Source organism: Perognathus longimembris, chromosome 21 (genome assembly GCF_023159225.1).
Source record: "Perognathus longimembris pacificus isolate PPM17 chromosome 21, ASM2315922v1, whole genome shotgun sequence".
In the NCBI taxonomy this organism is placed as follows: domain Eukaryota; kingdom Metazoa; phylum Chordata; class Mammalia; order Rodentia; family Heteromyidae; genus Perognathus; species Perognathus longimembris.
This window is the reverse complement of record NC_063181.1, coordinates 45,294,372-45,317,455: the sequence shown is the minus strand read 5'-3', so window position 1 is coordinate 45,317,455 and position 23,084 is coordinate 45,294,372. Positions and strand designations below refer to the sequence as shown.

Here is a 23,084-nt window from a genome sequence, read left to right as displayed (position 1 = left end):
ACCTTTATACCTTTGAACCTTTTTGTATAAGAGTACATGAGTAATAATGAGCAAAGATGAAAGATTTTTCACATTTTCATGTATTAATTAAAAGTCAGAAGTTGTTATCCAATAAATTATCCTGAAAGGTGTCTTCAATGTGCTTCTAAGAGTTTCTATTTGGTATGTGATGAAGACACATGTTTCAGTGTCTCAGAATTTCTCTTTAGAAGAATACCAGCGTCTGTGCTTATGTTGGCTGGGTGGTGCTCACTTCTTCACTAATGGATCTGGCTGCATTATTCATTAAAGGTCACGTAAGCTGAAAGCCAGCCAGGGAGGGCTGTGGTGGTGTGAGGATCTCTTCTTAGTGCTGGAGATGAAGTCTACGACAGAAACAAATTCCTGTTGGGGGAATCTTGAGTTCTCATAAAGGAAGTGAGAAAATAAGCTAAGCAAACAAAATATTTAGTACATACGTGGTGATTAGTGCTGAGTAGAAAAAGCAGTAAAGGGATTTAGGTTTTAAATAGCATGGTCTAGAAAGACCTCATTGAGAAACCAAACACAAGGAGGGAAATGCTTGATGGGGATTCAAGGACTTTGCAGACAGATCTCATGGTCCCAGGTATCTTATGGTCCTACAGGCACACAGGAACAGTGTGTGCTGGAACCATGAGATACCTGAGCCTGTGTGAGACCGGAGCCGGAGAAAGGGATTGGAGAAGGAGATTTGGCACCCGTGAGGCCACTGGCATCACCGACATAATCACTGTGACTCCTTGATCTTTCTAGGTAGTTCATGTAATTCTCACTTAGAAGTGGTTCTATGAAGTATGCTTAGTTATGCCATTTACTCTTATGTATCCAGTCAAGAAATGTTTGCAATACCTGCTACCTGTTGGGCAGGCTACTAGTCTGAGAATACATGTGATTAAACAGATACTCTTCTAATTAGCTCAGTAGTTGGAGGAGCCAGGTGGAGAGGAGTCTGAGCAGATCCTCACAATGCAAATTCTTTACTCACATCTCAGCAGAGCTGCACTGGTTTCTGTGATAATTTGCATGTGTTGTGCTGTGCTGTATGGTGGATATCCTTTTTTTTTTTTTTTTTTTGGCCAGTCCTGGGCCTTGGACTCAGGGCCTGAGCACTGTCCCTGGCTGCTTTTTGCTCAAGGCTAGCACTCTGCCACCTGAGCCACAGCACCCCTTCTGGCCGTTTTCTATATATGTGGTGCTGGGGAATCAAACTGAGAGCTTCATGTGTAGGAGGCAAGCACTCTTGCCACTAGGCCATATTCCCAGCTCCGGTGGATATCCTTTTACACGTCTATCCTCTGCCAAATTGTGAGATCTGTAGAACAGAGTCCAGATCTCAGCAATTTTTACATTTTTCTCTGCTCCCCACATTTGATCTGTCATGCCACAGGTGTTAAAATGTCACTTAGCTTGATTTGATCGGAGACTTAACAGGAAGCTCCGTGGATGTGCTGTAAAGTAACAACCCTGCCTTGGCCTTGGGAAAAAATAAAGAATGCAGGCATGAGGCTGGTCTTGGGAGGTTCCCGCATGAGTCGAGCAGCAGATAAGGTTGCTGGCATTGCTGAGGGTCCATATAAGAGTTGTGAAACCACATGGGAAACTACCGTGAAGCCAGGGCAGCATGCTTCAGAGTCCTACAAGCTTTGAGTAGAGCAGGAGTTTAGCATATTTTGGAAAAAGTCAACCTTATTGAACTCTGTTGGGTGGTTTATAGTCTCAAGTGTGAAACAGGAAATAGAGAAGCAAGGAGAACTTTTCAGAAGAATGACAGATACTAAAGGAAGATGCTAAAAGCAGGATTTATCTCAAAGTGTCATGTGCACATGTAAGATGTATGGAGGTTCAGAATGTCTGGGGAGGAAAGGGCTGATAAAGGTAAAAGCAACCTGGGGAGTGGAGGGAAATGTGGGGGCTAGGTAGCAATAGAACGACTAGAATGGCTCCAGGACACAGGCAAGCATGTCTTTGAAGAAAATAAGGGAAGGCAGAAGTATGGAGGTGAAATGAATTGGAGATTAAAAGTAGAAGATTAAGAATTACAGCAGCAGATGGTGGGCTCGGTGTTTTTCTCTTTTGTATTTTCAAACTGATTTTGATGACACGTGTTTTCTTTCTTTCCAGAGAGTGTACACAAAATTCACTGGCTTATACTTTTTTTTTTCTGATCTTACAAGAGGAAATAAATTGAAAATGATGCTCAGTTTTGAGGTCTGAGTGACCTCCACGCTCAAAGGAGCTTTGCCGTTGAGTCTTGGCTTCTAGCGAGCCATGAAGCTGACCATAAACCTTCCTGTTTCTTTGGTGCACAGAGATGGAACCCAGGGCCTACTGCATACTAAGCACATGTGCGACCACTGAGCTATCCTTTATCCCCTTTCTTTACTCTTACCAGGAGTTCTCAGAACTGCCAGAGATAAAAGAATCACTGAGAACGGTATGAAAGCCCCATGTATCTTCTTTGTATAGTAGCTGGGGAAAGGATGCCACAAGCACCTTCCAAGTCTTTTGTATTTTACTATACCCTGAATTTTAAACATACACTTACTTGTGGGATGTAAGTGGTCTGGTTTGTGACTAAGAAGGTTATTTAGTCTTCACTTGAAGCAGCAGGTGTCTTATGAGTGTACTAACAGGCAGGTACTGACAGCAAGGCCCGAGACACTGTGCTTCTGTTATTCAAAGTCACCATGAGAACCTTGCTTTGTAGGATGTTCTTGTTTTCTGTCAAACTACTGCTGTCTTAAGATTCCCTGTGTTTCTATTTTGACTCACCTGTGTGGCTGTGAGTTTGTAATGTAAAGTTACCCTTAGAAACTAAGCAAGTGGGCTGGGGATATGGCCTAGTGGCAAGAGCGCTTGTCTCGTATACTTGAAGCCCTGGGTTCGATTCCCCAGCACCACATATACAGAAAATGGCCAGAAGTGGCGCTGTGACTCAAGTGGCAGAGTGCTAGCCTTGAGCAAAAAGAAGCCAGGGACAGTGGTCACGCCCTGAGTCCAAAGCCCAGGCAAAAAAAAAAAACAAAAAAACAAAAAACTGAGTAGATTAAAATATTCATTCACAGAACTGCATTTTACAGGAAAAACTTAACCCCGCCCCCCCCCCCCCCCAAAAAAAAAAGAAACTAAGCAAGTGGAGATGGTTATAGAATACAGTTTCTTAAATCCTTCTGGTAACATATTGTGGCAAATGCAAGAATGTGGAATATTGAGATTATACTTACTATATGTGAATGTAGTATGCAAATTGAAATTCTTTCCTGCAAAGTAATTCACTCACTTAACAGTTTCTTAACATCAGAATTTAAAACTTTTGCTTTTTAATATATTATACACATTTGTTTACATATGTAGAAACGTCAATAGGCAACTAGTTAGTTGCATTTTCTTCTGCTTTTTGACAGGTATTATGCCTATTTAGTGAATTTTTGTTTTGTTGAGATGAAGTCTCACTATATAAAGATATATGAATATGTAGATCAGTCAGCCTTTAAACTCCTATGATTTTCCTACCTCAGTTTCCTGAGTGCTGGAATTCCAGGAAGGTACTAACGCACTCATCAAATTCTTTTTTTTTTTTTTTAGTAACATGGTTTTAAATGACTATAATAGTTTATCATCCGAGTCTGATCATAGTCTGTTTCTGTTTTGATTTAAAAAAAAACGCAGACTGGGAAATTTATAAGTAATAGAAATTGATTTGCCTCACAAACTGGAGGTTAGAAAGTTCCAAGAGCATGGTGTTAGCAATGTCCATGGCACAAGGCAGAAGAACTCAAGAACTGGAAAGAACAAAAAGGCAAGAAGGTGTAGAATTCACTTTCACAAGTCCAGTCACTCAGTAACATACCCATTCCTGACAATAGCATTCATTTATTCCTAAGGGCAGGGCTCCTATGACCTAACTGTTTCTTATTGGGTCCTACCTCTGAGCATTCTTATACTGGGGACTGAGTTTTCAATAAGTCATCCAAACATAGCAGCTGTGATTTGTTTGTTTGGATAGTTTTAAATTAAGATGATTTCCAGTTTTATTTCCCCATTATATTAAACAACTCTACACAGAAGAACTTTGAATGTAGGTACAAAGAACAAGTCTGATAAGTTCCTGGATACATTCCTGTAGATGGACTCAGAGGGTGTGGGTATTGTTAAGACTCCTGGTACACATTGCCAAGTTGCCCTTTAAAAACAGCATGCAAGTCTGTGCTTCTACTCTGCGTATGTAAGGGTGTTTTCCAGATCTCTTGCCAGTATCTTGGTATTTGTAGCACCCTTTCCAAAGTAACAGGTTATCTTATTTTAATTTGTTTATGCTTGGCTCTGAAATATTTATTGAATACAAGTAGATTCAATTGTACTAGTGCTAGGGTATTGCAGTGAATAGAGACATACAAGAGCCCCTCAAAAGTTTCATCATGATGAGGGAGACAGCGATATATGAATAAATCCAGTGGTAGCTTCTAAAAAGAGAAAAGATCCTGGTAAACAGAGAAGAATGCATGAAACATTTGGTTAGGAGATAAAATTGAGTGGCCAGGGCAGGGAGCTGGCCTTGCTGGAGCAAACAGCACGAGTAAAGACCTGGAAGTATAGTTTGAGAAGTAGCCTTCAGAGCCAGGAGGAAGTAGGAAAACTGGAACAAGGAGATGAGATCGGCAAGGAATTCAGCTTTGTACTTGAATGACTTCATTTTTTTTTTTTTTTTTTTTTTGCCAGTCCTGGGGCTTGGAGTCAAGGCCTGAGCACTGTCCCTGGCTTCTCTTTGCTCAAGGATAACACTCTACCACTTGAGCCACAGTGCTATTTCCGGCTTTTTTGTTTGTTGTTTATATGTAGTGCTGAGGAACCAAACCCAGTGTTTCATGCATGCAAGGCAAGAACTCTACTGCTAAGCCCCTGACTGCAATATTGACAGGGTCACTCTGATACCTGTGTTGAGAATAGGTAGAATGTGAGCTTGAGATGTGACAGAGGAGGGTGGGGATATGGCCTAGTGGCAAGAGTGCCTGACTAGTATACATGAGGCCCTGGGTTCAATTCCCCAGCACCACATATACAGAAAATGGCCAGAAATAGCACTGTGGCTCAAGTGGCAGAGTGCTATCCTTGAGCAAAGAGAAGCCAGGGGCAGTGCTCAGGCCCTGAGTCCAAGGCCCAGGACTGGGAAAAAAAAAAAAAAGAAAAGAAATCACGAGATGTGACAGAGGGATATTGCTCCAATCACAGCCAGAGATGATGGTTTCTCCTACCATCTTAGACTACAGGAAGACTCTAGGCAGGTACAAAGGTAAAACAAGCAGGATTTGCTTACATTGGTTAATGAGTGAGAGCAAAGACCAGAGAGGAGCCACATTCCGTGTGACCAATGGATGGTGTTTTTTGATGAGAAAGACTGATGGAGATATTAATGTTGGAAGGGGAAAGGAGCGATATAGGAACTCAGTTGAGATTAATGATAGATTTATAACAAATTAATGGAGTAGGACGCCAAGAATGCATAGGAATGTAGGAATATGGAATTCAGTAACATATAGTTAGTTGATAGGTAAAGTAATATATAAAGTATATGTAAAGCATCTGATATGTAAAGTAATATATAGCTGATACATAAAGCCACCAAAGTGGATGAAGCTACTAAAATAGTACTTATATAAAAAGGAGGTCATGGGTACCCTGAGGTACTTCTAAGCTTAAGGAAGTGGAGAGGTGAGGAGAAATCACAAAAGACCAAGAAAGAACAGCCAGGGAATGTAGGAAATGAAGGCCAAGAGCAGCAACCTCGTGGCTTTTCATGGAGAAAATAAGATCCACGGCAATCAATTACTTCTAGGAGCAGTTAGGGAAATTAAGAGCACAATTTTCAGCAAACCACAGAAAACCCCACCAATGCTCAGTAGGAAGCCTAGAGGTAGGCCGCCCTACCATTTGTGGTGATTGAGTAATGTCATCTTCCTGCTTTCCCTCCTTCCACTCCTGCTGCCTCAACATGTAGGCTTTTCTCAGTGACAAAAATCAGTTAAAATATGGTCGCCAAGAGTTCCACACCCCAACACATTCCTCCAGTTCAGAGATTAGAAGCCAAGGATCGTGTTCCTGAGTTCAAGCTTTCTTCCTGACATGCCTTTCTACATTTATCAGGGAGAAAAAATCTTTCTCAGCAGCTTACCCCCTGGCACTCTTATTTGTAATATGTCTCATTGGTACAGGCCGGACCACGTGGATACATTTAACAGCAAGAGAGGTTGGGATACAAGTATCTTAACAGCTGTCTATATATGAGCCACAGCAATGGAGATGGGGATTAGAAATGACAGTTGGGTAGTGGTGAAGGGTGTTAGGCACAATAAGGTTACATTTAAAATTTTTTTTTGCTTATTTTGTTTTGCTTTTATATTTTGGGATATATAAATATTTGTTCTTGGTTTTATTATATGCCTTTTCATTTTTGTATATGGTAATGATGATGATGATTTTGCTGGGCCTGGAACTTGAACTGTGTGCCTAGGTACTATCCCTAAGCTTTTGTGCCCAAGTAGCTCTCTACTACTTGAGCCATAGCTCCTCTTTCAGCATTTTGGTGGTTACTTGAAGATAAAAGACTCATGGGCTTTCCTGTCCACACTGGCTTTGAACTGTGATCCTCAGGTCTCTGCCTCCTGAGTAGTTAGGACTGTAGATGTAAGCTACTGGTGCCCAGCAATTTTTAATTTTTTAATCATGCTGTTAGATTATGTTGTTGCCTCTAGTTTTTCCTGTTTCTATGCATAACAAGAGCTTTCTACACACAAAAGGAGCCATCCTTGTAAAAATCTAGGTGAAAAACAGACTTCAATAACTGCTTTTTCTGTTTTTATATTAAATCTGTTTTTTAAATCGATGTTTAAAAGCAGCTGTATAAAGGAGCTGCCATTCATTAAGTTTTTTACTTTTTAATCCAACATAATGTATTTTGGTGAATGGTGAGAACTAGGAGGTAATATTTGCATGGTACTACTGTGCTGGTGTGTGGGTGCAGGGGCTTGAACCCAGGGTCTTGTGCACCAACCTGGCTTTCTTGCTCACAGCTGGTACTCTATCCCTTGAGTCACACTTCCAACTGGGCTTTTTGCTGTGTAATTGGAAAGAAAGCCTTCCAGATTTTTCTGCCCAGAGGGCCTTCAGACTGCAGTTTTCCAGGTCTATAGCTGGGATTACAGGAGTGAGCAACTAGGCCTAGTTCATTTCTTTCCTTTCTATGGCAGAAGGGTATTTTAAGTGGCGCTGTAGCTCAAGTGGTAGAGCACTAGCCTTGAGCTAAAGAGCTCAGGTATAGCGCCCAAGTCCAGAGTTCAAGCCCCACAACAGACCAAAAAAAAAAAAAAAGAATATTCTATTGTGTGAGGGCACCTTGATTATCTGTCTGCTTATAAATGCTTGGGTGCTTCTCACTTTTGGACTACTGTGAATAATGTTGCTATTAGCACATATATCCATTGAGTCTCTGCTTTCACTCCTGGGTATTCCCTGACATAGAGTGACTGGATCAAGTGTGTGTGTGTGTGTGTGTGTGTGTGTGTGTGTGTGTGTGTGTGTGTGTTGCCATGCTATTTTCCATAGTGACAACACTGTTTTACATTCCTACCAGCAGTGTACAGGGTTGCAATTTCTTCCTTGCCAACATTTGCTTATTTATTATTCTTTTAAAACTAGTCATCCAGTGGTTATCATGTATAGTTTTAATTTGCATTTCTCTTATGACTAGTGGTACTGAGAGTCTTTACATGTGTCTGTTGGCCATTTGTGTATCTTCACGGAAATGTCTGTTCCAGTCCTTGGCCCATTTTCAAATGGAACTGTTTGGGATTTTGTTACAATCTTTCGTGTGTGTGTGTGTGTGTGTGCGTGTGCGTGTGTGTGCGTGTGTGCGTGTGTGTAGGGGAGAGTAATGGAGTTTGAACTCAGAGCTTTGTGCTTGCTGGTTAGGTGCTCTACCTCTGATTCATGACTCCAGATTCCTCTCTCTTTGCTGGTTATGTTTGAGATAGAGTTTTGTAGTTTGTAGTTTCTAGGATGACAGACGTGCATCATTAGATACAGCTTTCCTATATTGAGATGGAGTCTTGTGGATTTTCTGCCCAGGCTGGCCTGGAACCACGATCCTCAGATCTTAGCCTCCTGAGCAGCTAGAATTGCAGGCATAGCCACCAGGTCTTGGCCAATTCTTCATTTTAAAACAATCAATTGTGCAGCGTGCTAGTAGCTCACACTTGTAATTCTAGCCACTCAGGAGGCTGAGATCTTAGGACTGCTGTTCCAAGCCAACCTGGACAGAAAAGTCCATCCATGAAACGCTTATCCTCAATCAGCATGGAAAAGAGCTGGAAGTGGAGTAGTAGCTTAAATGGTAGAGCACTAGTAGTGAGTAAAAGCTCAGAGACAGAACCCAAGCCCTAAGTTCAAGCCTCAAGACTAACCTTTCCCCTCCCCCACAAAAAAAATCAGGTGAAAAACTAACATCAGTGTATTTTGAAATCTTTTATTCCTTTGTTTAGTAATCTTTACATCTGTCTTTTTGCTAGTACTGGGGCTTGAGCTTGGAGCTTCATTTACTCCCTTGTTTTTTTTATTTATGTCTGGTACTCTACCATTTTAACCACACTTCCACTATAAGCTTTTTGCTGGTTAATTGAATGTAAGATTCTCTTGTATTGTCTGCATAGGCTGGTTTTGAACCTTGATTCTCATATTTTAGCCTCCTGTAGGTTGAAGATTAGTTGGTGCCTAGCTTCTTCACCTTACTGTTTTGATAAACTTACTCATAGGAACTCTGTGTATTTGTGTCTTTGTGAAATACTTTTTAATTGTAAAAAAGTTCCATTTTCTGTTTTCTTTTTTTTTCTTTCTTTTTTTTTTTTTTTTTGGCCAGTCCTGGGCCTTGGACTCAGGGCCTGAGCACTGTCCCTGGCTTCTTTTTGCTCAAGGCTAGCACTCTGCCACTTGAGCCACAGCGCCACTTCTGGCCGTTTTCTGTATATGTGGTGCTGGGGAATCGAACCCAGGGCCTCATGTATACGAGGCAAGCTCTCTTGCCACTAGGCCATATCCCCAGCCCTTCTGTTTTCTTTATAAGGAAAGTTTCAATATTATATATTATGTATACTATAAACAGTATATTAGGCTTATTTGAATGTTACTTATACAACAATCTTCTATTATGACTAATTACTTACAGTCAGATAAATTATTTTATTTTTGTTTTTTGGGTTTTTTTGCAGTCCTGGGGCTTGGGACTCAGGGCCTGAGCACTGTCCTCGGCTTCTTTTTGCTCAAGGCTAGCACACTACCACTTGAGCCACAGCGTCACTTCTGGCTTTTCCTGTATATGTGGTGCTGGGAATCGAACCCAGGGCTTCATGTATGTGAGGCAAGCACTCTTACCACTAGGCCATATTCCCAGCCCCAGGTACACTATTGTTAGAGCATTTGCCCTTAGAAGTAATTGCAAGTGAACCCGAGGCCTCTGCTTTGTGTATGTGCAATTTGTTTCTACCTTAACTAATACTATTTTTATTGCATTGAGTAGATTTAATTTGATAATTCTTACAGTTAATTACTATGAAGGTCACTTTATATAGTTGTCTTTAAAGAGCCCAAGATATAATTATAGCTATAAACATGTTCTTGTCTTTATTTTAATTATTTAGCATTTTATTTTCCTCACTCTCATAGTGAATGGCTCTTCCACTTGTATGCCTTATTAATGGTCTGTGTTAACAAACTGACCTCGGCGGTCTGGTTTCCCTCATCTGGTTAGAATTCCCACCCATGAGCCCTGGCAGGTGTGCAGCCTTCTACCAACAGCATCTACCACAGGCTCTTTACTTGACCAGTTCTGCTCTAGACTGCCATGTGATCAAGTTCTCACACAAATGCTAAGAAGGCTGTGGTGCTTCCTTCCCCACCTGCCCACTATCCACATTTTTACTAGGAGTTCTGTTTCTCCTGCCAACACTGTCGAGGTCAGGCGAGTTGCTAGTAGGACACAGTTGAGTTTTGTGGTGATACATGCAGTTAGTTACCTTGCTGGGAAAGCAAGTGAATGCTTTGGGGGACTCATGTTTTTATGTGTTTATTTGAATTTCTTCCTCAGAATTTTATCAGATGTAAAGAGCAGCAGGTCATTTTTTTTTGGGGGGGGGGGCAATGCTGAGGCTTCTGAGAAATGTGTTGAAGCTGAACACCATTTTCTCATTAGTATTTCAGAGATGAGGAATTGCTTTGGCTAGGAGATGATTAGCAGCCCTAGGGATTGCTCTGATTTCTTTGAAGGTGTTTCCCAAGCCATTTGGGAGTGGCCTTCTTTTTTTACAGGCCATTCCTTAATGAATGGAGGAGGCCAAGCCCTGGGTACCTGGGAAGGTGTTGGAAGCTTTCTCCTGCAAAACAAACCCTTTCATAGGAATGTTGGGACAAAGGAGTCCCATTCAGGAGTCCATTCTTTAACCTTCATTTCCAGCCCTGGGAATCATTTTCGGTGTGTTATCTTGAAGATTGCCCTATAGTAAAAGTTACTGCCTTCATAATAGCCATAATAGCAATATAAAAGTATCACTTAAGGCATGTACTCTCTCTTTTTTGAAAATGTGGTTAAGAAGAGTTGCAGCTGACAAATCTGAGGAAAGTGATTATTGAAATATATGAGTCCACTTTATAGTTTCTTGGTTTTTGTCTGTTTTGTCTTATTTTTTTTGGCCTCATTAACTTTAGTATTTATTAATTTTAATGATAAAAGCAGGCTCATTCTCCAAAGAAAATGTCATGCCATGTAATAAGTATTAATGAAATATGAAGGAAATTTTCTTTGCCCTTTCTCTTCTCCTTTCCAATTAATTTCACTCTGCTGTACCCTGAGAATCCTATAAGACTCCTGGTCCTAAAGGCTCCTTGAATTTTCAATATGCAATTCAGGATAAACTTTTTTTTAATGTTTTTTTTTTTTCTTTTAGAGGAGTCAGGTAAAAATGGAATTTTATTTCTGTTAACTTTATTTTTGGCTATCTATCCTCAGCTAGTTAATTGAAATCCCATTTGGGGATTCAGTGAAAATTCTGAGTGACTTCTGCTGTGTAATTTGACTGTATTCATTCATTTTTCCTTATGTGTGTGTGTACTGGTCTTGGGGCTTGAACTCAGGACCTGAGCATTGTCCTTGTGCTTTTGTGCTCAAGGATACCACCTGAGCCACAGCTTCACTACTGGCCCTTTTGGGTAGTTAATTAGAGATAAGAGTATCACATACATTTTCTGCTCAGGCATTTTTTTTTTTTTTTTTTGGCCAGTCCTGGGCTTTGGACTCAGGGCCTGAGCACTGTCCCTGGCTTCCTTTTGCTCAAGGCTAGCACTCTGCCACTTGAGCCACAGCGCCCCTTCTGGCCATTTTCCATATATGTGGTGCTGGGGAATCGAACCGAGAGCTTCATGTGTAGGAGGCAAGCACTCTTGCCACTAGGCCATATTCCCAGCCCTGCTCAGGCATTCTTTGAGCTATGATCCTCAGATCTTAGCCTCCTGATTAGCTAAAGATTACAGGCATGAGCAGTCGGTATCTGGCTACTTTTCACTTTTTATGGCCATCACTGCCTCCTTTCTCTCTCTCCTCTGTTTCTTTCATTTTTCTTCTCTCTCTCATTTTCTCCCCCTCCCTCCCTCTTTGTTCTCCCACTCCTCCTCTTTGTCTCTCTTTTTATTCTTGGTGCCAGTAGTGGGGCTTGAACTCAAGGCTGATATTTTATCACTTGAGTATTATCTCCGCTTCTGGTCTTTTGGTGGCTAATTGGAGGTAAAAGTCTCATGGACTTTTCCTGCCTGGGCTATCTTTCACCTGTGATCCTTAGAGCTCAGTATCCTGAGTAGCTAGGATTACAGGTGTAAACCACCAGCATCTGGCTTTCCTCCTCATTTGCTATCTTCCTTGCTCTCTTTTTACTCCCTTCTCTCCTTTTCTTTCTCTCCCTTTTTCTTGCTCCAACACTGATCTTAACAAGTCTTAACTGTATCATATGATATTGTTAAATGGAGGCATTAAATTGTTCTGCATATCACTAGAAACTTGACATAACAGAAACTTTATCTGCACTGAACAGCTTCATTTTTCTCTCCACGGCCTCTGAAAAGCATCATTTTATGGTTTGGTTGTATAAAATAGGATAATACTAACATTGTCCCTGGCTTTATACGATCTGTCTTTCCATTGGATTTTTAGTTTTCCAAGGCATTCTTTGCTATGCTTTGTTGTTGTTGCTGTGGTGGTGGTGGTGGTGGTGGTAGTGGTGGTGCAGATGCACAGTTAGCATCCTTAGGTTTCCCAAGGGGATTCTCTTGCACTGGCCCATTAATGAAGCACAAGCACCACCTACCTTTGCACAGCTACTGCACAAGGCCGGGTGCCAAGGTTAGTTCTTCCAGATTTTCCCCAGGCAGCAGATGGTTATACTTATTAGAATCAAAACAAATCTGTTGTCTATGTGTGAGTGTATGCTAAATGTATGAGCTTAAAATAAATGACTAAGGCCTCTATGAGTAGATCATAACATCTTTACCATCTACACATGGCATGAGTTACATGGCTGGATGTGACGTAGTCACTTTTTCAAAGCTCTAAGCTAGGGAAGTCCTACGCTCATTTCACTTTAAGAATTATGTTCAGATTACTGCAGACTTTCATTATGCCCAGTAGTACCATGTGTTTTTTGTTTCACTTTTTCTATTTTGCTGAGAGCATGTGTGTTCTGTTTATCTATATACAGAACTCCACTATATAGCTTTTAGATCAACTTAAAATGTGTGTGTGTGTATGTGAGCACGTGTGTGTGCATGCATGCACGTTTAGGCTGCTACTGGGCGTGAGCTCAGGTCCTTGTGCTTTTTTCTTGGCTTTTTTGTTCAAAGCTTACCACTTGAGCTATGCTTCTACTTCTGACTTTTTGCTGGTTAACTGCAATTAAGAGTCTCATAGACTTTTCCAGCTGGGTGGACTTAGAACTCAAATCCTCAGATTTCAGCCTCCTGAGTAGCTAGGATTACAGGCATGAGCCACTGGAGCCCAGCTCAACCTTACTATTCAGTTTAACATTAGGACTGCTGTTGAAACAATTAAGTGTCTTTTCTATGTGCTCAGCATGTGAACCATTCTTCTCCTAAGAGCTTTCTCCTGGCAAGAGGGAAAGCCTAGATTTCATCTTACCCACCTACAAGTCTTTCACTGATGTGCTGCTTTTCTGTGGCACAGTAGAAGGAATGCCAGGACCCATTGTCACCAGTTAAGTGGCCCAAGTGATCCATTTAAGTAGTTTGGTTTCTCTCCGGTAAACTGGGATAATAGTTGTAATATACAGCAAAGATTATTCTCAACATCAAATAGCTAGGTGGGAGTTTGGCATGGTGGTGTACAGCTGTGTAGCCTCAGCATTTAGGAGGCTGAGATAGGAAGATCTCTTGAGCCCAGGAGCCAGAGACCGAGCTGGACAATAAAGCAAGAGTCTGTCTTTAAATTCTTTTTTGGGCTGGGTGCTGGTGGCTCATACCTGTAATCCTATCTACTTAAGAGGCTGAGATCTGAGTATTGTGGTTCAAAGCCATCCTGGGTGGGAAAAGTCACTGACAGTCTTATCTCCAATTCACTAGCAGAAAACTGGAACTGGAGCTGTGGCTCAAAGTGGTAAAACTCTAGCCTTGAGTAAAAAGAGCTTAAGGACTGTGCCCAAGCCCTAAGTCCCACAACCAACCAAAACAAAAACAAAACATAAAAACAACACAGTTACTCTGGGGTTTCAATAGGTATTTACTACCTTCAGAATTTATGAAGAATAACAATGGATCTGGAAGACTAGTGAGGACCAGTGGTCATCAGACAATGCTGTGTTGAGGTTGGTGAATGTACTTCTGGACCAGGCTATGTGTTGGAATCAGCTGTGGTACAAATTCTCTAATAATTGTGAGGCCTGTGGAGATAGGTCTGCAAACCTATGATGCTTTCTGAACAGCTGCATGATGCAGGCCTTTCTGAAGAGGTGAGGCATTTTTAGAACCTTTGCCCTGACTACATTGTTGTGGTTGTTTGGAAAACTGGATGGCTTACTCTCTTCACCAGGATCCTATTTTCTCATGGTGGCTCAGGGTGTTTCTGCTAATGGGTAAATTTATATTCTAAAACCAAAAAATGTGTTTTTCAGCTGAGCACTGGTGGCTCATGCCTGTAATCCTAGCTATTCAGGAGGCTGACAGTTGAGGATCAAAGTTTGAAGCCAGTCCTGGCAGGAAAGTCCGTGAGACTCTTATCTCCAATTAATCACAGACAAAGCTGGAAGTGGTGCTATGGCTTAAGTGGTAGAGCACTAGCTATGAGCAAAAGGAGCCTAGCGACAGTGCACAGGCCGAGTTCAAGTCTCAGGACGAACAAAAAAATGTGTTTTTTCTCTTCCACTAAAAGCTAGTAAAACTGGTGGTGAGTGTAAATAGTGGGTCAAATGGGTCTTGGAATATTAAGTGTCATCTGAATAGCTGCTATTATGAAGGATGTGAAGATTTCTCTACATCTAATTAATAGTGAGAAATGTCGAATTAGTGTGTAAAAAGGGATTAAGTTTAATGCTTCAGTGCACACGACAGAACATACCAAGATTGCCATTTGCTCTTTTTTTATTTTTTTGCATACCTCACTTTATTACACTCTTTAGTGTCATTTATTCTTGACACTAAGAGAAATCCGGCATTCTTCCTGGGGCCTTCATGACTAGTCAATAGGCTGAGGAAGCAAGGATGTGGCAGGTGGGGCCCATTGTGGTCCTGTGGTCCTGTGATCCTCACTGGTGCTTCTGAAATGTAGTTCATAGCTTTAATCATCTTGGGTATCTGGTGAAAATGTAGGTTGTGATTCAATAGATGTAGGTTGGAGCTCATATGAGTAGGGAGGATTAAGCAGAGACTCATCTACTAACACTCTAGTCACTGGGTTGGGACAAGCACTCTTGCCACTAGGCCATATCCCCAGCCCCAGTCACTGGGTTGGGAACAGAGGTATGGATGGAAGGAAGGCTATTTCAGTCTGCAAGAGGGTGTAAGGGAAGAATGCCCTGGAGAAAGGCAAGTGAGTATATGTGTGTGTGGCTGGAGGCATAACATAAAGGGGTAGAAGTTGGTAGGAATCAATGCTAAGATTTCCTTTAAAACTAGATAGTAAGAAGATGTATCCTTTTGTAGATAATGTGAAATCCCTAATTTTAGCTTGAATGAGGACCTTCTTGGGTGGTCAGTGTGATAGAGTTAGAAGGGAGCTACTACAGTGGGCTAGCTGTCAAGCAAGATGTAAGGAGTAAGGATCTGTATTGAGAGAGGAAGAAGTCTGGAAAGAAGTGATAGGTACATGCTGATGTCAGAAAACTATGTTGGCTGGAGATAGGGCACCTTGATGTGGATGGCTTCAGAGGCTGCATTTATGGAGCCTGAACTCCTCTTTCTCTATTTACATTAGATTTTTATTATTGAAAACACTAGGACAAGGAACTGAGCATAACATTCTGGCAGAATTACTTAGTAAAATGTGACCGTATCACTTTTATCAAAGGTCTTCGCACCCTCCCCCAACCCCCACCTCTTAATATTCTTCCATTATGTGATATTAGCAACTTCCAAAGACTTAGTGCCACATTATATAGAGATGGAGGGGGTAGGGGGAGAGGGAAGAAAACACATTTCTGATGAAGGAAAATTAGAGCTATAATTAGCATTAATAAGCAAGGAGGGTATCTCTGTAAGTAGGAAAACACTCAAAAACATGAATGGTGTGGGGTTTTAGAAGGAAGGTAAGCCGGCAGTGAGTCTTTGAGATTGATTCAAGTAGGGAGGAGGGCTAAGAATTGGACTATGGAGGTGCACATGTGAGGTAGTAGGCATGAGCCTACTAGATCTTTCAAACCACATCCTAGGAGAAGAAATACGTACTTTTTGTGGGTAGATGGAAACTTGCTGAGTGAGTGTTAGAAATTTTGAGGGGTGAATTGAGTAGGAAAAAAGAATACCAATATTGTAGTGCCACCTGGTGTTGACAAGTGTGAATTTTTGCAAGTGAGTTTTTCTCATATTGAATTTTTCTTTGTTTCCATCCCTTTTAAATGACCACTGATTTCTTTTCACATGGTAGCTTAGTGTATGCATGGTGGGGGAGGGGGAGGGGGAGGGGGAGGATGTCACGCACTTATGTATGAGCAATATAAGTAGTTCTCAGAGAGAAATTTGTTTCTGCTTTGTGTTCTACTTGAGTGATGTCTGAGTTAATTACCTCAGGTTGCAAGGTTAGAGCCACACTTCTCTTAGCCTAATTGCTTCATCTTGTGTTTTCTTTTGGCTCTATAAATTCAGAATCAATAAGTGTGTAAATTTTCATATTTCATCATCTTCAGTGTTCTAAGTAATTTTCATTCTGACAACTCTATTAGTGCAGAATATCGAGTTTACAACCTTAAAGCATCAGCTTGCAAAATGGATAGACGTAGAAATCTGTTTTTCTTTTCTTTCTTTTAACCCCAAGGAAAGCCCACTTCTTTGATAACTGCACAGCCATCCTGGGTGAATTTGCCTAGACCACTTCCTAAGTCCAAAGCATCTTTGAAAAGTTCTTCACTACGGAGGTCAGGAAGCACCCCTTCTGTTGCCAGCACCCGCAGTGATCTGAGCACCTACAGCAATCATTGTAAGTCAGTCTCATGTCAGACTCTGGGAGCTGTTGAAACTGTAGTTTAGAAGAAAAAATAATGTTCTGCAGATAATTAGTGAAATTTTTTGTTTCTGATTTAGGAAAAAAATTTGCACACAGCTTGTTGGGAAATTTGCTCAAAAAGTTTGTCAAGGGAACAAATGTGTTTACAAAATCTCTTTTTGATGTATGTGCTGTGAAACACTGAAATAATTATATATTGACAGAACCTGTTTTTTATTTTATTTTTTGCATGAAGTACCCTGAAGAGCATTATGTGAATTGGCAATGCTTTTCAGGTTTAACAAAAGAAAAGTAATTAGGGTGCTCTCAGAACCCAACTAGAAATCCAGAAAAAGATTCCTGCAGTTTTACTTTGTGAAAAGACTATCTCTGAGTTGTGAGCTATACGATCTTTTACCTTGCACTCAATGTAATATTAAATCTTGGCCTTATTGTGAACAATGTAAGCTCAGGGGAATGTTTTTAAGCTTTATGTTATAGTAAATTCTGTCTTGTGTGTAAAAAGTGGGTGAATGAATGAAGCTATCCTTCCCTTTCATTCAGAATGTGTTTGGGCTGAATTTTCATTTCCTTTATAAATGTTCTCAGAAAACAAGCCATGAGTTAATTCAAACAATTTTAGAGTGACTGCTGTGCATGATAGGTGCAGCAAGGGATAAAGACATAACCAAAATGGTGATAGTCCATAGCTGGTGGATGAGTAGAATTCCACTGTGCATATATACTATATTTTCTTGATCTCTTTGTTCTTTGAGGGGCAGCTGGGCTGATTCCATATCTTTGCTATGGTGAATACTGCTGCAGTGAACATGGTTGTCCTGGTGGTTTTACTGTAGCCTTGTTTGTGCTCTGTTGGATAAATTGTATTAAATGAAGTAAGCCAGACCTTAACAACAGGTAACAACAGTTGCATGGTTCCCTCATTTGTGGTAGATACAAATATGTCTATAAATCTATAAGTAAACATGCCGGTGGTAAGCAAGTGATTACAAATGACTTAACTGAAGTGTAATAGACTCTGATGGAGAGCTCAAATAGTGTAATTCTCTAGAAAGACAGATCAAAGCCCAACAAAATAACTACCAGGAAATGGGTACTTGCAAGGGTGGCCTAGGGCCAAGAGGAGAGGAGTAGATGAATGAAACAGAGAGGGGAGAATACAGTCAGGAATTTATTGTATATACTAAAAAATTAAGAAACGTAAGAGAAGGGGTAGGCCAAAGGGGGGTGAAAATGGAGAAGGGATGACACAGATCAAGGTCCATTGTACTTTGTTAACTATTTCGTTAAATGACAAAACATGTAATACATATCCTAAAAAATTAAGAAAAGTGATGGAATGGGTGGGTTGGAAGGGGTAGATGTGAATGTTGAGAGGGGTGACATTGATTAGGATGCACTGTATTCATAAACCTCTTTGTTTGAATGATAATTCCTTTGTACAACTACTTAAAGATAATAAAAATAATTAAACATAGCTGAAAGATACTTACATGGGTGAGTAGAATACCAAGTAAAATAAGATAGAGTTATATGGGGATGACTGGAGAGTCAATCTCTGTTTCAAGGAGAGATTAATTTCTTTTGTTGAGAAATTGGGGACAAGGGAAAATAAAGGTTATTGAAAAACACAGGATTACCATGTATATATTGTTAAAATAATTTCTGTTAGTTGGGTTACATGGATATGAAGTTATTGCGGCTCAGAGACTATTGTTACTAAGTCCAAAATCACACAGCAAGTGTGTGAGAATGGCATATAAACAATAAAGCATCCAGGTAATGGTAGTTGATGAGCACATTTCTGGCAGATCATTTACAACCCCAGTAGCTGGACTTACAGGCAAGTAGGTAGCATGTACAGGTACTTTAGGAATCCCAGAATAGGTTACTTACAACTAAACAGGATTATAATCTGCCTGTTCTTGAAATTTTGAAGTGATGGCATACCCCAGCAGAGTGTGCATAAAACAGATAATATCTCTGTGAATCTGAAAAGGTAAGTCATGCATGGATTATTTTAAGGTCATTACTTGCCTAGCCTCCTTACTCCATTTCTTAAGTGTGAATTTTTAAAGCATACTGCCAAAACAGACAGTTATCAACATGCTCTCACATCCATGGCAATGAACTTTGTGACACTTGAAACAGTCCACATTCTACTGTGCTGGATGCAGCGTGTTTGCCTCACCAGCCATGTTGACTTGGCCACTGTTTGTATGTCAGTGTCTGACACTCTTCAGAACATTGTAAAATGCTTTTGTCCATTCCTTTTTTGTCTGTTAACAAAGAGACTTGCCATGCATACACAGAGTCTGTCTAGTAAACTCTGTGTCCCTGCTTGCAGATTAAGTATTCAGACTAGTGAGTCTTTTTTCTTAGTTTGATTTGCTAGCGGGTTTAATCTGTTTTGTGTAGTGAGCGACTTGGAGCTCCCCCCCTCCCATCCTAATTCACTAGAGCAAGCACGAGGAATATGGGCGTGAACATGGCTGCAGATTTTCCTGCTTGAGTTTGCTTTGATCCTTTTAAATGACTGTACCAGGAGGATTTCGCAGTTGTACAGAAATTGATATCTCTTCAAAAATCTTTATCAATTCTACACTTACCCCACCGGCTGGTTCAGAGAGGCAGTATGATGCTACTTTATTGACCTTGCTAGTCGTGGGATCCTACAGCCTGTGTATAATTCCTTTGTTAGCCACGTTTACTGGGAAAAGAAGTAGGTCGATGATTTCTGGTTTGGTTTTCTTTGTAAGCATGCTTAAATTTCTTAATAAATTGATCTGGGACATCTTGATGGTTAGTTTTAGAACTTGTAATGTATGGTAACTGTAGTATTTTTTTTTTCATGTTTATGCCTGTTTAGGATGCGAATGAATCTGTTTGGAAACAATTGTATTATATTTGTGTTAGGGGGCTATAATGAGAATTCAGTATTGTCAATGTTCTTGTAAGTGAAATTATTCTATTCTTGCTGAGTTGATGGTTTAATTTCCAGTTAAAAAGCAGCTTTTGTGTATCTAGCTTACAGTTGTACAAATACAGAAAGTACTTTCTTAGGATTAAAATGGAAACCTCACAGCTTTGATTATTTTCTTCACAATTATATGTGATACATTGTTTCTGTAAGTGTATAATGCCTGCATGTATGTTTTTAAAGAATAGCTTTAAAATATGAAAACATCACGCTGACATGAAATTTTGTGCTGGCTAAACGAATAATCACATTAGGAAATAGCTTAATTCTTTTTCTGACAAGTGTTTTGATCCTTACTGGCTTAAGCATTTAAATGCGTTTAAAGGGGCTTTGTCTGCCTGGTTCTTTGTGAGGTGATGCTGGTCCGTGGCATTGTTTAAGAACTTCTGAAATAGCCTAGTGTGCTTGTGAAATTAGCATATGTTTCATGGAAATAACATCCCAGGGTCACAAAATGACCAGAAGGAAGCTGTGGAAGACAAAAGATTTTTTCTCACTTGGGAAATTTTAGCAGTTTTTCTCTCTCTCTCTCACTCTCACTCTCTCTCTCTCTCTCTCTCTCTCTCTCTCTCTCTCTCTCTCTCAGTGTGCGCGTGCGTGTGTGCATGCTTTTCAGAATAGAAAAATTCAAAGTTAATAGTAATGATTCTCTTTGGATATTAGCATCAGCTATTTTCTGTGGTTTCAGCACCAAATACACTCATGTATGGAGATTAAGCATTATAGCCTTTTTCAAACCTAGCTATCTTATTGTCTGTTTTTTGGGTCAATAAATGGATGAAGACATGTGACATATTCTGGGTGGTCAAGGTTTACAGATCATTGTGCAATTCGGAAAGAGATTGGGGGATTGTAATTCTGCCACATTAGCAGGAATAGGAAGACTAGAGACTTCCTTCCTCCTCCACATTGGCCATGGAAACATGTTTATTTCTGAGAGGCAGATGGGATGGGGCAGTGAAAGGGATGCAAGCCAAATGTGTTTGCCCTGTCTTGGAAATAAAGAGACAAGAAGCAGAGGAATGGAACACTCTTTTTCCCTTCACCTGGTGCCATCCTGGGCTGAGACCTGTGAGACACAGAACACTCACCTCAGGCTCATCCCACTTTTCTACTAACTCATGTGGAGGTGGACAGTGCTCTCTTAGCCTCAGTCTTCCCATCTAATGAATCAAGTGCAGGCAGTGGGGATCAGCTCCAAGTGCCTCCCAATGGCAAATACCTCTGACCTCTTGCATTTTCTTCAATGCAATAAGAGTTCTTGATCATTTTGCTGGGGGGTGTTTTGAGTTGAAGTGATTTAAGCTGCTGCAAGGATGAGCCTCATTGGTCCTCAGGTCTCTTTTCTTACAGGAATAGCCAGTGGTCATGGTCAACAATGGTCAGTGGATAAGCTATACAGTGTTGACGATTTCTCAGTCTCTTCTAGCTTCAGAGGGAAAGCTTTGTGTTTGGTAATCATGCTGGCCAGTGGTGAGGATGGGATATGAGCAGTTTATACTGCCAACTGTACATCATTACAGGACATGTCAGTACCTATACTCTTCTCAATGGACAATTTAATAAGGAAATATGCGGGTCACTTTAGTGTTTTCCTGGGGTGTATATGAGACTTTCTTCTTTTTTTGTGGTGGTATTCACATTTGAACTTAGGACTCGTTTGCTAGGCAGGTGCTCTACCACTTGACCCATACCCTAAGCCATTTATTTTCCTAGTTACTTTGCCTGGGATGGCCTGGACCATGATCCTCCTTTAGAAGCTTGCTGTGTAACTGGAGTGACAGGTGTGTACATACCCTTACACGCAGCTGTTGGTTAAGATGAGGATCTTGTTAACTTTTTCCATGGACTAGCCTCAAATTGTCGTCCTCCTAATCCCCTCAGTAGTTGGGATCACAGACATGAGCCACGGGTGCCCATCATTTGGTTTTTGAAATTTGAAAGTTTGGACTTGGTAATAACTTGATTTTTTTAAGTCAGGTGGACAGATGGCCTGGCCCAAAGAGTAAGAAATGCACAAAACTGGTAAATGCTAGCTAGCACAAGTAGGATTCTAGAACCACAAGAAACCCTTTACTAGTACATTTTCTCTTCTGTTCAGATTTTTATAAGACAATAGCTTAATTTTCTTTTTAGATTTTTAAAAATCTGTCTTATTTCACTGACAACACATTTTGCCTGGTGAGATGAAAATAATGATTCCAGAGAATCTGTTATTGTAGCTTAATTGAGATGGTTGGGGAAAAACATTGGCATTATACATTTTTGGGAAATTTTAAACTACACATTAGAACTGGGACCTAGGTGGGTGGCCAGCTGTAGAATTCCAAGTATTGACTCAACTGTCTGTAGCATCTGACTGAGTGTGAATCTGGTCTCCGTGGGATTGAGTGCCATAATCAGTGGGACACCAAGTCAGTGTGGCAGATTTCCATACCTGCCACTCATATGTACAGTGGTGAAGCACACACACACACACACACACACACACACACACACACACACACACACACACACGGCTGTGGCCAAGCCAGGACCAGAGCTTGGATGTTGTAGAGCCCATCCCATTGTTCAGCACTGTTGGCTTTTTCTTATATTGTGTTATGGCCACTGGAAAGCTTATCAGCTGGGTATTATGATTGAATGAAGAATGGTTGAGATATCATCAAAGTTGCTGTCATGGTACGTACGAGCTACCATAAAGGGCAAGAAAAAGGGTTTCTAAGGTATCATGCTTTAGAACAATAGACATCATTCTAGTGGGGTTTGCTAAGAAGCAGTAGAGCATCTAGCATAGAGCCATTCTAGATCTGAGAGAGACATTTAAGGATTGGGTCATAAAAGGATGTTTAGCTTATCACTGTTTGTGTTTACCATTAGTAAGGGATATATATATACACCTAGAAAATCCTAGGATTTGAGTATATATCATTTATTGGGGTATTTTTCATATGAACACATGACTATATGTGTGTTTCCCAGAGAGAAGTGAAGCATAGAGTTTTGACTCCTGGATATCCTGAAGTTGATGAGCTGGTGCTAGTCCATTGAGCCTGAGAATTTGTTTACCTGACAAGGCCTGTGTGTGCCTCAGCCAGTAGCTACGTGCAGCATGCATATTATGTGTCCTTTGCTTCTCTGACTAGCCTTTTTACTAAATTCTTTGGAAATTAGAGGTCTTGTGTCTAAATCTTAGAGAAGCATGCATTTAGAATCATCCAATTTTATATTATTTGAGAAAATCTCAGTAAGTGACTTATTTACTGCTGAGCATAACAAAAATTGCTTCAGGGAAAGCCCAACTACAATTGATTGCTATAAAACATG

General features: G+C 40.6%; 1 protein-coding gene across 8 annotated transcripts in view; it reads left to right on the top strand.

The window, feature by feature from the left end:
• Positions 1-23,084, top strand: part of Mtus1 (microtubule associated scaffold protein 1) — a 157,649-nt gene that overhangs the window by 69,172 nt on the left and 65,393 nt on the right. For 5 of the 8 annotated variants that reach the window (XM_048330560.1, XM_048330559.1, XM_048330563.1 and 2 more), the window contains one exon: positions 16,589-16,750. The exons of 1 other annotated variant lie outside the window; for it this stretch is intronic. In XM_048330560.1, the coding sequence (XP_048186517.1) occupies positions 16,589-16,750 (162 nt within the window). Of the gene's footprint in view, positions 1-16,588; positions 16,751-17,962; positions 19,500-23,084 lie in introns of those variants that run through there. 2 more of the 8 variants (XM_048330568.1, XM_048330566.1) reach the window with 2 other exon arrangements.